Source organism: Lytechinus pictus, chromosome 3 (genome assembly GCF_037042905.1).
Source record: "Lytechinus pictus isolate F3 Inbred chromosome 3, Lp3.0, whole genome shotgun sequence".
Taxonomy (NCBI): Eukaryota; Metazoa; Echinodermata; class Echinoidea; order Temnopleuroida; family Toxopneustidae; genus Lytechinus; species Lytechinus pictus.
Genome location: NC_087247.1, coordinates 12336770 through 12351858, shown reverse-complemented (window position 1 = coordinate 12351858; position 15089 = coordinate 12336770). Strand labels below are relative to the sequence as shown.

Sequence of the window (15089 nt, the reverse complement as noted above, 5' to 3'; positions counted from 1 at the left end):
TTAATTTGTAGAAAATACACTGCAAAGCTCGTCTCGCCAACGAAATTACTCTAACCCGACCGATAGTAGGCTACATATAAGTGCCCTTCAGTTTTTAATTTCCCCCCCCCCCCCCAAACGAAAATACGTTCCACCGCCCGGCCCCTGTTAGATTGAGAGAACAGTCAAGAAAAAAAATCTGAACATTCTTCCCGTTTTGCCCATTTTACTTATTTCTCGTCACCCCGCCCTGCCCCGCCCCTTTTTCTCTCCCACTCTCTCTCTGTTTCTCCCTTTTCCTTTTCTGTTTTGACATATTAGCTCTACCGTCGTTTTTACTCGGTTCGTTCTCTCGGCTGCGGCATCCCCACTCTTCTTTACTCATTATTACTTATTACCGGTTATCACCGCCAGTTCATCAATTATTCCAGTGATTTCATGCATGTGGCAGCAGATCATCAATTAACGTTTCTTTTCTCGAGAGATTGTGCATACTTTCCAAAATGTCATCCGATACAAGCCCACTCAAGAATTTTCTCGCAGGAGGCTTCGGCGGTGTGTGTCTCGTCGCCGCTGGACACCCGTTGGATACCATCAAGGTGACCTACCAAACTAGCATGATATTGCAATTCATTAGAATATCGCACTATTCTGAATAAGCAAAGTTAACGATCGACTAACGAACCGGAAGTTCAACTGTGAATTTCTTGAAATTTTACCAAAGTTATGATTCATATTGTTTCCTACAATGCAATGATGATTGATAATGTTAGGGAAGTTAGGCTTACAAAAAATCCTTCAACTAGACCAATCAAAGTCGAAGTCCAAAATCCAAGATCAGATTTTTTTCAAAGTCAAATTAAAAAAAAAAAATAACCATCAGCTGTTTGAGACTTAATTTAGAAAAACATTGTTGCTTGTGCCCTTGTCAAGGACTTTGCTCCCAATCGTTTGACACACTTTTTAGTAAACTATAGATAGATGAGAAAGGCTGCATTTGGGGCTAAAGTTCTGTCTTTGTCTTTGCAAGATATTTATGGCTCATGCCTAAAAAAATTACATTTCCCCCATTATTAGTTCTTTCTTTTTATATTGATTTATTGTGAATTAAACTGTGAACTGAACGTGGTGAATAAGCACAGATGAAATGGGTAATATTAAAAAAAAAAAAGATGCTTAGTCTTAGAAGTAATTATATTATAGAGTCGAACTAGATTCTAAGCAGGGCTAGACTGACGTTAGACTAGTAGAGTTAGGGCACTTCTTTCAATAGTTCACACTGAAGTTAATGAAGTAGTTTAATTCAGGGGAAGGCCTAGATCTACTTGAGACTTTTTTACAATTTCATGGCATTGTCATTCCACCTGTAATTAGTATAAACATTTTGATCCACTCTAACTGGCAACAGTGAGGTGTTCTTAGTTTCGTACCAGCACATTTCTGACATAGGAAGGAAGTAGCTACATGTAATTGTGCATACATTTCTTTCATGCAGGTACGACTTCAGACACAGCCTACGGGCCCAGGAGTAACTCCAATCTACAAAGGAACACTCGACTGTGCAGCAAAAATTGTCAAACATGAGGTAAATAAATATCAAACATAAAGACATTGTGAGGCATTATCTTGACATCTCTCAGTAGTGTGGGGGCGTTGTGGTCTAGTGGTTAAGATTCTCGTCTTTCAATCTGAAGGACGTGGGTTCGATTCCAAGCCATGGCGCGTTTTCCTCCAGCAAGAAATTTATCCACATTGTGCTGCACTCAACCCAGGTGAGGTAAATGGGTACCGGCAGGAAGTAATTCCTCATAGAGCTGTGCGCACCAGAGTCGGTAGACTAGCTTAGCCGGGGTAATATAGAAGCGCCTTGAGCACCTAGCAAGGTAGATACGTGCGCTGTACAAACCCTACATTATTATCATTTTAATTTTTATTAACACCCTCTTCACAATGTTGTATCTCCATGTTTCTTTAAACTTGTACACTCTTCCAGGAGATCAATCTTAGCCCAAAATTAAGTTCTAAAAAATTTGTAAACACTCCCTTGTCTTTTTTCTTTCCTTTTTTTTCACTCACCCCCCCCCCCCTCCCCTCTCACCAACTCTCAGTCTTTCCAAAGAGATCTCTTTTACATTGTCTTCTCTACCACAGCAAGAAATACTTAATTCAATTCTAAATTTATTATCAATCAATTGATCTGATTGATTATTCAAAATATCTTTTTGCCATCTTTAGATATACTGGTACATGGACAAGGACTTTGCATTACATGCATTTGCTGTCGTGTTTTTATTCTCAATTTGTTGTAAATTTAGGATGTTGTTAACACTTCCTATCATTTGCAGTCCTGGATATAAAACTGCTTTTGTTTTAGTTGCAAATAAATGTGTAAATAAATATTGTTACAACCGACTTTTCTTTGTCAAGACAAGCCCAAGAATAATTCCAATAATCATGTTTATGCAGAATTGGGAATCTATTTATTTTGATTTAAGCACAGAAAAACTTGTGTTTTTTAAGAGAACTATATAGGCCTATGGTATATAATTGAAATAACTGTTTTGTATTTATAGTGTAATTCTTATTTCTTACATAATGTGTACTTACTTACTTGGCACCCAATTGTCCTTATCCAGGGGTTCCGAGGCTTATACAAGGGGATGTTCGCACCTATCCTTGGAGTCACTCCAATGTATGCTGTCTGTTTCTTGGGTTACAGTGTGGGGAAGAGCCTGCAGACAGCAAAGCTTCCAAATGGACAATTTGCGTGAGTACTGCACTCATCTTGGGATTCTATTTGATTTCATAATTATAATATTTTTGTTACGTGGGAAGTGGATGCTAACCTAGAATATGAATTCAAGTTAATCTTTCATCAGAAATTGTTTGTAGGAATTGAAACTCTGATGAATAATATTTTTCTCATGACAGCTTCTGATAAAATACAATTTCTATTTTTAAAAATCAATAATCTATCCTTAATTTGTTTATGTAAGATTCTTTGGGCAAATTAGAAATGTTGCCAACCATGAAGTGGGAATTTGTAAATGTGTACATTTCCCATGAATTTATTTTGGGTATATGATTCAGAAACATTGTATTGTTTTTATTATTATGGTTTATTTCCTTTGTGGTTTTTGTCTCGCCTGCATAGCAGAGCGAGACTATAGGCGCCGCTTTTCCGACGGCGGCGGCGGCGTCAACATCGAATCTTAACCTAAGGTTAAGTTTTTGTCTCACCTGCATAGCAGAGTGAGACTATAGGCGCCGCTTTTCCGACGGCGACGGCGACGGCGGCGGCGGCGGCGACGGCGACGGCGGCGTCAACACCAAATCTTAACCTGAGGTTAAGTTTTTGAAATGACAGCATAACTTAGAAAGTATATGGACCTAGTTCATGAAACTTGGCCATAAGGTTAATCAAGTATTACTGAACATCCTGCCTGAGTTTCATGTCACATGACCAAGGTCAAAGGTCATTTAGGGTCAATGAACTTAGACCATGTTGGGGGAATCAACATCAAAATCTTAACCTAAGGTTAAGTTTTTGAAATGTCATCATAACTTAGAAAATATATGGACCTAGTTCATGAAACTTATACATAAGGTTAATCAAGTATCACTGAACATCCTGCATGAGTTTCACGTCACATGATCAAGGTCAAAGGTCATTTAGGGTCAATGAACTTTGGCCGAATTGGGGGTATCTGTTGAATTACCATCATAACTTTGAAAGTCTATGGATCTGATTCATGAAACTTGGACATAATAGTAATCAAGTATTACTGAACATCCTGTGCAAGTTTCAGGTCACATGATCAAGGTCAAAGGTCATTTAGGGTCAATGAACTTTGGCCAAATTGGGGGATTTGTTGAATTACAGCCATAAATTTGAAAGTGTGTTGGTCTAGTTCATAAAACTTGGACATAATAGTAATCAAGTATCACTGAACATCCTGTGCGAGTTTCAGGTCACATGATCAAGGTCAAAGGTCATGTAAGGTCAAAGAACTTTGGCCACGTTGGGGGTATTTGTTGAATTGCCATCATATCTCTATAAGTGTATTGGTCTAGTTCATAAAACGTGGAAATAAGAGTAACCAAGTATCACTGAACATCTTGTGCGAGTTATAGTAGTTTTCAAAATCAGCACTGCTGCTATATTGAATCGCGTGATGCAGGTGAGACGGCCAGAGGCATTCCACTTGTTGAAATTAGAAAGTATATGGACCTAGTTCACGAAACTTGGACATAAGGTTAATCAAGTATTACTGAACATCCTGCCTGAGTTTCAGGTCACATGACCAAGGTCAAAGGTCATTTAGGGTCAATGAACTTAGACCATGTTGGGAAAATTATTTTCAAAATCTTAACCGAAGGTTAAGTTTTTGAAATGACATCATAACTTAGAAAGTATATGGACCTAGTTCATGAAACTTGGGCATAAGGTTAATCAAGTATTAGTGAACATCCTGCTCGAGTTTCAGGTCACGTGACCAAGGTCAAAGGTCATTTAGGGTCAATGAACTTTGGTCAAGTTGGGGGTATTTGTTGAATTACTATCATAACTTTGAAAATTTATGGATCTAGTCCATGAAACTTGGACATAAGGTTAATCAAGTATTAGTGAACATCCTGCCTGAGTTTCAGGTCACATGACCAAGGTCAAAGGTCATTTAGGGTCAATGAACTTTGGCCAAGTTGGGGGTATTTGTTGAATTACCATCATAACTTTGAAAATTTATGGATTTAGTTCATGAAACTTGGACTTTAGGTTAATCAAGTACCACTGAATATCCTGTGCGAGTTTCAGGTCACATGACCATGGTCAAAGGTCATTAAAGGTCAATGAACTTTGGCCGTGTTGGGGGTATTTGTTGAATTACCATCCTAACTGAAAGTTTATGGATCTAGTTCATAAAACTTGGGATATAAGAGTAATCAAGCATCACTGAACATCCCCTGTGAGTTTCAGGTCACAAAACCAAGTCAAAGGTCAGTTAAGGTCAATTAACTTAGGCCATGTTGGGGTAATTGTTGAAGTGCCATCATAACTTTGAAAGTTTATGGATAGAGTGAATGAAATGTGGACATGGGTGTAGTTGACAGTCTTAAGTCTCCGTTCAAATGTCATTTATGGTCAATGAATGTGGTATTATGTCATTATATGAATGATTTTTTGTGAATGTTTATTTTCTAGTATTTTTAAAGTTAGCACTGCTGCTATATTAAATTGCGTAATGCAGGCAAGACTGCCAGAGGCGTTCCACTTGTTAATTTTAGAAGGCCCCAATATCTTGGAAAATATATCTCTCCTACCTCTATCTCTCTTTGTTTCTTATTGGATCAAAACTGTCTATGACTCTCTCTCTCCCCCTCTTTTTTTTTCTCTCTCCTCTCTATCACTCCATCCCTACCAAACAAAAATGTCCTTTTGTGCTACATGAATGCTATATATTTGGACATCGCTAATACTCCATATTTCTGCCAAAATACTTTCTTTGTCTTCCTTGTACCCACAATAGACCAGAGCAACTCTTCATGGCTGGTATGTTATCAGGAGTCTTCACGACAGCCATCATGGCTCCTGGAGAACGCATAAAATGTTTATTACAGGTAATTGCTCGCTTCCTATGAGATATTTAAAATCATCAATGGGAGTGCTGTAGGTTGACATGATTCATTGCCCTAAAATCGCTTTGTTTGATGATCATATCCAAGTGTGTGTGAATGGAGCGTTGTGGCCCAGTGGATTAGTCTCAGGACTTTGAGACAGAGGGTCGTGGGTTCAAATCCCAGCCACGGCGTAGTTTCCTTCAGCAAGAAATTTATCCACATTGTGCTGCACTCAACCCAGGTGAGGTGAATGGGTACCTGGCAGGAATTTATTCCTTGAAATGCACCGAGCGCTGGAAGGCTGCTTGAGCTATAGCCGGGGTAATAATATCCAAGTCCTTTGGAAGCGCATAGAGACGTTATTCATAATGTGTTAAATGCACTATACAAGAACTGATTATTATTATTATTAGATATTAGTGATTGGCACTGTACTGTTTTGCATAATGAAATCTGATTAAAGGAATACTTAAAAAAGACATATATGAAAAAAAAAAACACCACTTTAATCCACATTATCAGAATGCAGTTCAGTTGGTTCATACAATTATTCCTCTCAACAACGAATGTAGAATGAATAATCAAAACAATAAAATCAAAGGTTCATGAATATATGATGGCAATTAAGACCCACTGAGGAAGTTATACTAATATTAATATTATACTATTTGAAATTGAAATGCTGAAGTTTAACTAATTGTTTTGACACTTTAACCGACAAAAAAGGATAACGGACAGTACATGAACTTTGATCAATCCTGCAAAGGGTTTTATGACTTTCAAATGTCCCATGGCAATGAGTGTGTTTTCTGTTGACTTTGTTTAGATTCAAGCAGCATCTTCTGGTAAAGCCAAGTATGCTGGACCCCTGGACTGTGCCAAGCAGATCTACAGAGAAGCCGGTCTCTTCAGGGGGCTCTACAAGGGCACAATGGCCACACTGCTCAGAGGTGGGTTCTAGAAACCATACAGAGCAGGAAATGCGAGAGGGCAACAAGTGATTATGCCCTCTCCACAGCCATAAATGCCCCTAAAATTCCCAGAACAGAAAACTTCCATGAAATAAAGCCATCCCAGATAATTATTATCATCTGTCCCATCGCCCCTCCAAAAAAAGAGGGCGAAATTTGATTTAACAAGTCGTATCACCTGCCGCATATGGCATCATCACTTCGCAAGATCAAATTTCATTATGACGTCACCGAGTGTCATCGTGCTCTATGCCGCGCATCGCATTGCTTTCATTGTTGTACGTGTTGTATATTTCGTGCATTTGCACATACCCACTAGACTGTTGAATACGGTCTCATATTCAACAACAAGTTTTGTCCAGGAGCCAATGGGATATTCTTTAGATTTTGGTCCTAGGGATACGCTCTGATACTGCACGGGCAATTGATGAAGACCAAAATACATGTTTTTAATATATCACTCTATATAGATTACATGGATTTACAGCATAGTTGCTCATTGCATAAAAAGTATCCCTTCAAGTGAAATAAATAGCCCCCAAAATTCAGCAATCACTCCAATGTGAAAAAAATTTGCCCCTAAAATATTTCACATCCTACCCTGAAACACTGCTTTACTTAATGACTCCCCATGTCAAGTGAGGTCAGTTGTAATAAAAGAAAAATAATTAAGTTCACAGATATTTGGGTTACAAATCAAATATTATCAGTCTGAATTTATGATAGACTTATTGTAAGTTTGAGATTATTTAATTTTGTTTGGCAAGTTCAAGAGGCAATAGCTAAAAAATTATTCGCATGAGCCTTAATATTTTACACTTTAAGGATGCAAGTTTGATTCAGAATAAATACTTTTGTAATTCCCACCATCAACATTCTTAGAATAATGCTCTGAATATTTGAAGCATAGTTATAAAATCTTGTGTTTATATCTCCTCTTAGATGTTCCTGCTTCTGGTACCTATTTCATGACCTATGAACTCCTCAAGAAAGGTCTTACACCCGAGGGACAAAAGTAAGTTGTTTGTCTCTGATGTCTCATTTCATGCACTTTCTCACGTTGGTGCTTTTGTCCATGCCTTGTGTGAGTGCCATCTTTCTTACACAATCGGGGGAGGGGGTGTTTCATTATTTGAATTTGACTTTATTTTACATATTTCACATGTGAACATGATCCAAAACAATATAACACCAGAAGATTAAATATGATATGTCATCATTCATCTAAATTAAATAATACAGCACTTTGAAATCAAAGACAATTTAAAATAAGGTGAAATATGAGGGAACCTGCATAAAAAGCAACTTTAAGCAGAGTTAAGTCTGACTAGAAATGGCATATAAGGTTCTGTTTGCATGTTGTATACAAGTTTATTTATTTGATTTATGACATCTCTAATCTCTATTTGTAAAATATGTATCTTTTGATATATAAAGTATATCTTTTTTCCAATCACAGGACGAGTGATCTGAGTGTGTTACGTGTATTACTAGCCGGTGGCACGGCAGGTGTATTCAACTGGATGGTCGCTATTGCCCCGGATACACTCAAGTCACGATTACAAACAGGTAAAAATTCAGTGTGGATAGGGAAGATATCGTATGTGAGTTTTAGATATTGATATTTTCGTATTAATCTCCTTTACCAGTTTTGTTTTTCCATTGAAGTGCCGTGAATTGAGCTCCTTTAATGTGTCACAATGGCATTGAGAAAAATGAGGACATAGTCCGTTTTACGCCAGCGCTCACCATAGGCAGTCGCTGGAGGCATTCTTTTTTCTCTCCGTCCAACTTTTATTTTCGCGATAACTTCAAAATTGGACCAGGTATGCATGCAGGTGTGATGGTGATATGACCAGTTTCCGATGTTATGGGATTACAAAGATCAGTGTATGAAAAATGTTAGAAATAAGTTTTGTGATATTATATGATATCCCTTTTCTGGAGACATAGATTGTGACTGTGCAGTCGAGAATTTCATCTAGTTTCAATGATGGACATTGGTCTAAAGCTTTGTTGATATGCCCTATAGCTTATTGACCAATCAGCTCTTAAGCAAACAGATGCAAAGTACTAATTGATTGATAATATAACTGATATAAAGTCAGAATTCATATGCATAATCTCACATGTGATAATCAAGAGAAGTCTGCCACATGTAGGAGAATCAGAGACAAGTGTAGGTTCTATTCTAACTTCCTTCAATGTCGTCTTTGGTTGGGGTGCTTTTAAGAAAGTGATTTTACATACACCTGGTTTGCTACCTTTGGATTACGTGTTAGATATCAAGTGGCCGTTGTTGCTGAAACATGAGTATAAGCCATAACTCTTTCTGAAACAGTATCCAGGACCCAAGTTTATTTATATTCATGTTAGTATTCTTCATGCTAATACCATTCAATATATTTAAAAATGAAGAAAAAAAAATCATGTTAAAATGTGCATTTTTTCATAAATTGCTATGCATTGAATGGAAATAAGATTGTTAGTAGTCTACCAGTTAATTTCATTTATTACATTTTGATTAAAATGATTTCTATTTTTCTTATGAATCATCTAGCCCCCGAAGGCACCTACCCCAAGGGTGTGAGGAGTGTGTTTGCTGAACTGATAAAGAAAGAAGGACCGGGTGCTCTCTTCAAAGGCATCACACCAGTAATGCTAAGAGCCTTCCCAGCCAATGCAGTGAGTATTTTAATACTCTAATCACTATTAAGCCCGGCGCACACTATGCGATTTGTTGCGATTTAAACCTCAAAGAAATTGAAATAACATTTGATAGAACATTGCAACCGATAAAATCTTAGCAATCAGAATTCATATTTGTGATAGGACTACTGAAATTGGAATTGAGTCAAGTTCAAGCCTCCCTGTAGGAATAAAAGCAAAATCAATTCCAAATCGTAATGACATCATCATCGCCTGCAACTTGGAGCCGATTTGGACTTTACTCCAAACACAGGGCTTGTTGCAAAGCAAAATTGTGAGTTTATTATTCTTATCATCATGCTGAACTTCAAATAAAATAATTTTGCTTCTTGGAAATGTCACATTTACTGCAAAACCTGATTTATTGAAAAATCATATCGCATCGGATCGCATAGTGTGCACTGGGCTTTAGGCACTATTGTTGACTCAATTTGCAAGGAAAAAAAGATGATTCAAAAGAAAAGACCTTTAGAGTCGACTTAATGCCCAAAGGGCCTTGGCCATTCCTAGATAAAGGCCTTTGAAGTTTTCCCTATCTTACATTGCAAAGTTTGAGTCTGTTCCTTTTTTATTCAGTTTTGACATATACCTTTAATGACTATGTTTTACACAATACTACATCAAACATTTTGATGCAAGTTCAGAATGTTTAGTTTATATGCAGAAAACTGTTAAGGGCTTTTTGGCAGACAGTTAAATTGATGTCTATTTCTGCCAAAAGGGCCGTAACCAAAGCGCATGTTTATTTGAGATGATAGTTTTACCACTAACTCTGAAATGACACAATTTGTGCCAAAACCTCATTTCAGCAAGAGCTTTTCATATCTCAGAAAATGCAACTGTTTTTGTTTAAATTGGATGAACTGTTCTTTGCAAAATAAGTATTTTGAAGAAGCAAGGGAACCAAGTACCATAATCAACCAGTTAGTACTCATAAATGTCATAAATGCATATGGGCTATTCCACGGTTACTCACGTTACATTTGGAGACTCCTTGACTCATACTTGGAGCTGTAATTCCATTATTATTGATAGGAACTAAACATCTCTTTATCACAACAAAGTACGCAGTCTGACTATCCTTTGTATAAAAACAAAACTTGGGAAATTTTATTATGCTCCTGGCAAATCTTTGAAATGTGTCGGTTACTCATGTTACATGATTTGGACATGCATAAAATGAAAAGTCGACATAAGTGAAAAGTGTCATCATACAAGGCTTTTATGAAAGTTGATTATTTCCATTTCAAAGAAGTATATTAGGGAGACAAACTTTGTATTTAATTCAAAAATAAAGAACACATGGTTTTTACTAGGGGTGCAGATAAAGTGGTTACTCACATTACGGTTCAGATGGGCTTTACAGTACAAAGACACATTGAGCTCATGTCCACCAACCTATGGAATTGCCCATATGCTATTGTCCCTTCTCTCCATCTTTGCCCTCCCCCCCCCCCCCCCCATTCTGTCTGTCTCTGTATCTCGATTACCATTTTTTCTCTTCTTTATCCACTTCACAGGCATGTTTCTGTGGATTTGAGCTTGCCATGAAGTTTTTAACCCTTTCTCCTTTATCCATTTCACAGGCATGTTTCTGTGGATTTGAGCTTGCCATGAAGCTTTTAACCCTTTCTCCTTTTTCCATTTCACAGGCATGTTTCTGTGGATTTGAGCTTGCCATGAAGCTTTTAACCCTTTCTCCTTTTTCCATTTCACAGGCATGTTTCTGTGGATTTGAGCTTGCCATGAAGTTTTTGACCTGGGTTGGATTGTAGCACCGTCACCATCCTCAAACTGTTTTCCAGAGACGATGTAGATCCATTCAACACTTCTATGGAAGCGATGCAATCTCTGATAACCTGAATTCCAGAGTGTACGTCCTATATTCTTGTGGTGGGTGGAGGAGTGTGGCGTTCAAATCGCCTCAAGTATGTGTGTATGATGTAATTGAAGTGAAGGAAATTTGTTCATCTCATGAGCCAGAGGTGCATGTAACAGTGGGTGATTTCAAGTTCGGTGTCGACCTTCTGGTGTTGAACTTTGGTGTTGGTGTTGGGTTGAAGTTTACATCAGCACAGCACCAAACCCTAAAGCAGGTCGTGGGATGGATTTCACTAGGTGTTTTATAGCTATTTCTTAATGTGACCTATGTGACTTCGATCATTTTGTAAATTCATATTTAGGTGTTGAGTTAGGGAAAGTGTACTACATTGTGCTTCGTACACCAGCACCAGCACCAAAATTGACATCACCCAACATCTCTACTTGCTTCTTAGGCTCTCTGTTTTCAATGAAATTATCATCGTTACATCTTTTTACATGAATTTTCAATTATATCACCTTAAAGGTGCTTGTTATTATATACATACTACATTATTTTATGTAATTTCAATTTGATGATACTAACAGAATTATACTGAAGAGAAATCTCAGGAAATAACTATTTAGGTGAATGATGAAAAAAGATAAATGTCATGATATAGCTACTGTTTAGTGTGTTATAATTCATTATTAACAAAAGGATATTGTGCAATTATGTGCCATCTTTCCTCATTACTTTATTCGCAGTGAATCGAATGCAAACTCCATGTTTCCATGTGACACTAAAAAAATATGCTAATAAGGCAACAGCCTAGTTTGGGAGTTCTTTGGTATATGACAATATCATGTTTTGTATTATTACTTATCGGGGCTACATCCCAAGTATTGTTATTGTTTGCTATTGTGACATATGTTGGAACTGGTCAGTTACGCCATTTGTAATTGTTTGTACATGATTATCTATATGTCTGCTTACATCCCCTTTCCTGGATTTGTATCAGACTGCATTATAAAAGATAAATGTGAATAATATGTATGATTTGGTTGAGTTTGTGGGGATGGCAGGTATTAGGAATCCGGAAATTGTTCTATTTGTTTTATAGATGCAGACCAGCAGTGCCTCTTTTAACAACAAAACTTAAGATTTTGCTAATATGGATGATTGGAGGTCCGATTCAAAGTCGACATTTGTTGACAAGAAAAAAAATGAAAGCATTTATCGGGCCACTGCATATGCACGTTTCTACAATCCGAGATGAGATTAGTTTGTTCAGTTATTTATATTACATGTACATGTAGGTATAAAGATTCGGAAATAGCAATAACAATGAATACACAATATGGCTTCTTTTTGGGGTGGCTGTCATGTATCTCTGGTTTAAGAGTGATGTTACTAAATAAAAGGTATTTATTTGATCAATAATATTGTATTTTATAGAGGGCGGCTATACAATGGCGACAATTGAAAAAAAAAAACTGAGGGATGAGTTTTAGTAAGGTGAAGTTAGGGGCCTTTAACACAAAGCTTAGCAGTCATCGTTGGACAATGTCTTTACAATTGATTGCATTGTCCCCAGGGTACAACCAATATAAAATCGATTGCTAACCTTTGTGTTACGGGACCCTGATGAGTTCCGACTGTAAAATCAGTCCAGGGGGCCGTTTCATTAAGCTGTTCGTAAGTTAAGGGCGACTTTAAGAACGACTGGTGATCCTCTCTTGTGGTAAATGGTATACACCAAGATGTTCATTGGGAATGATTTAGCAAGTACATGTAAGAAAGGTTCACCAGTCGTTCTTAACTTACGAACAGCTTTATGAAACGGCCCCCAGAACAAATCAAGGTTTGAAAACTTATGGCAGAATCAGTTTTCAAAAAGATGATATGGATATGTTGGAGTGAAAGAAATTTTCCAATGATGGCAAATAGTTTTGATTTTAGTTATCGTTTGTATAATTTTGATACTGCATGGTATGATTTTAAACTTGGTTTACCCATATGAAACGGTGTAAATATCATTTCATAATATTGAATTCTATTCATGTCCTTGTGTTTTATCTACCAGAGTTTGACTCTTTAAGTGTATTCACTGTGAACATCTAAACCACCCAATACTTGTTCGTTTACCATCTGACTTTAATATATGAAATTAAAAACTGGAGTACAGTTTATACAATCTATGGATTATGTGATTTCATTCCATTTCTGTGGCTTGTACACAATACCAACATGCTTGTATAGTGCATATCACTGCCAAATGTGTTCCTATGTGCTCAATTGGATATTATTACCCTGGCTTTAGCTCTGCAGCCTTTTACAGCGTGGTGGCATTTCAAGGAATAAATTCCTGCCAGGTACCCATTTACCTCACTTGGGTTGAGTGCAGCACAATGTGGATAAATTTCTTGCCGAAGGAAACTCTGCCATGGCTGGGATATGAACCCACGACCCTGTTTCAAAGTCAGAAGACTAATCCACTGGGCCACAACACTCCACAAGGCTTGATTGTTTCAAGGTCTTGCCCATAAAGAAATCACTATAAACACTATTCGTTTATATAGGCTTATATGTTTTTATTGCAAATAAAAGATACACACCAACATAAAAATCAATTTCAAATATCCCTCACAATATTATTTTTTAAGATTTCACATTAGTCTCCAGCATTTGGACATTCACAATTTAAAACAAGTTTAACTAAAAAAAAACTTCATTATCTGCCTTAATATCCGACAACCAAAGAATACAATTGGTAGGGCCTTGAAAACCTACCTATGTTCACCCCTGACCAATATTCTCTGTACTTCTGGATTTTTTTTAGCTACATTAAAACAATTCACCTTTGCACGTTTTCTTTGATTTAATTTTATTCTTGATATTTATCAATTTATTAACTTGATATATTTGGACAATCGCCATTTATTACCATACTATTAAAACTGATTCTTGATATCTATCAACTTGATATATTCGGACAATCACTATTTAATACCATACTATTAAAATCAAATAAACATTTCTTCTTCTTTTTTCTCTTTGTGAAGATCTTACATAATGTTACTGCCTTGATCTATGAGCAATCTCATAGATGCTTGATGATAAATTTTATACAATATGCATGTACATATCAACAGCTAAACATCATACATGTGTATAATGATAATTATGCATTCATATTGCCCGAATATTTTCACAAACTTAATTGCACCTGCTAACAATGTGCACCAATATACAAAATAAATCAACAGACATTGAAAATGTGTCATTTCAATTCGACTGGACTGGAGTATAATTCTTAAAATATGTAAAATGAAATTAAATATTACATTGAATTTACACTCAAAACATGTATGTGTAATGTTTTGCAAGTGCAACAAAGTATTTTAGGCAGTCTTCTCATCAGTTAACCTGGGTCAAGTCCTGATTACACAGGTTTAGTGTAATCACTATTTTTTTTCTCAAGTTTTTAAGTTTCAGCATTATGCCATCTACCCGGTAGGATTGAAATAACTGACCAAGTTGGCAACTTACATTCCATAAAAGTCTAAAACTACAATTAACTAATTTTGTTAGTTTCATTCTGCCTGTATATCATAAAACCATGGAAGAGTACCATGTTACCATGACAACAAAATAAAACAAACTTATGTACATAAAGGCAGCATACATGGAATTAATGTACATGAGTGCTATACATTTGAATTAATCATGTCCAGTATTCTCTAGCTCACTCGAATAATGTCTCCCATTCTGTATAACCATGTATGTCAATGGAAGAATAAAGGCAGGGGGGGGGGGCTTTACACAAAACACAAGGTTAGATATCAAATGCAATTTCAATATAATCTGAACGGTAACTAGTCAGTCATAAGAACAAAATGCACAGCAATGCTGCCTCTCATTTTGCAATTGACATCAAAACTTTTGGTTACACGGAGCAATAGACTGTTTAATGATACTTTCACCAATTGAATCTAAAATCTACAGTTGTA

The 15089-nt window shown here is 36.7% G+C and overlaps 1 protein-coding gene across 2 annotated transcripts; it reads left to right on the top strand.

The window, feature by feature from the left end:
- Positions 1 to 285: 285 nt before the first annotated feature.
- On the top strand, positions 286 to 13277 carry LOC129257821 (mitochondrial carnitine/acylcarnitine carrier protein-like). 2 transcript variants are annotated; one of them, XR_010292916.1, is made up of 10 exons: positions 299 to 578; positions 1475 to 1564; positions 2616 to 2746; positions 5505 to 5595; positions 6422 to 6545; positions 7509 to 7581; positions 8026 to 8135; positions 9127 to 9251; positions 10994 to 12785; positions 12889 to 13277. XR_010292916.1 is itself a non-coding variant. In XM_064096381.1 (9 exons), exons 1-9 carry the CDS (start codon positions 483 to 485, stop codon positions 11048 to 11050), a joined length of 897 nt encoding a protein of 298 aa, XP_063952451.1. In that variant the 5' UTR covers positions 286 to 482; the 3' UTR covers positions 11051 to 13277. The 2 variants fall into 2 exon arrangements, 1 of the variants encoding a protein (XP_063952451.1); XM_064096381.1 differs by having other exon boundaries at positions 286 to 578; positions 10994 to 13277.
- The last annotated feature ends 1812 nt before the right edge of the window (positions 13278 to 15089 follow it).

Bases quoted from the DNA above. Each gene is read 5' to 3' on its own strand.
- LOC129257821 (XM_064096381.1), top strand. From the start codon at position 483: ATGTCATCCGATACAAGCCCACTCAAGAATTTTCTCGCAGGAGGCTTC. The intron at 7,582-8,025 runs GTAAGTTGTTTG...TTCCAATCACAG, and splicing joins CTTACACCCGAGGGACAAAA to GACGAGTGATCTGAGTGTGT. The intron at 9,252-10,993 runs GTGAGTATTTTA...TCCATTTCACAG, and splicing joins GAGCCTTCCCAGCCAATGCA to GCATGTTTCTGTGGATTTGA.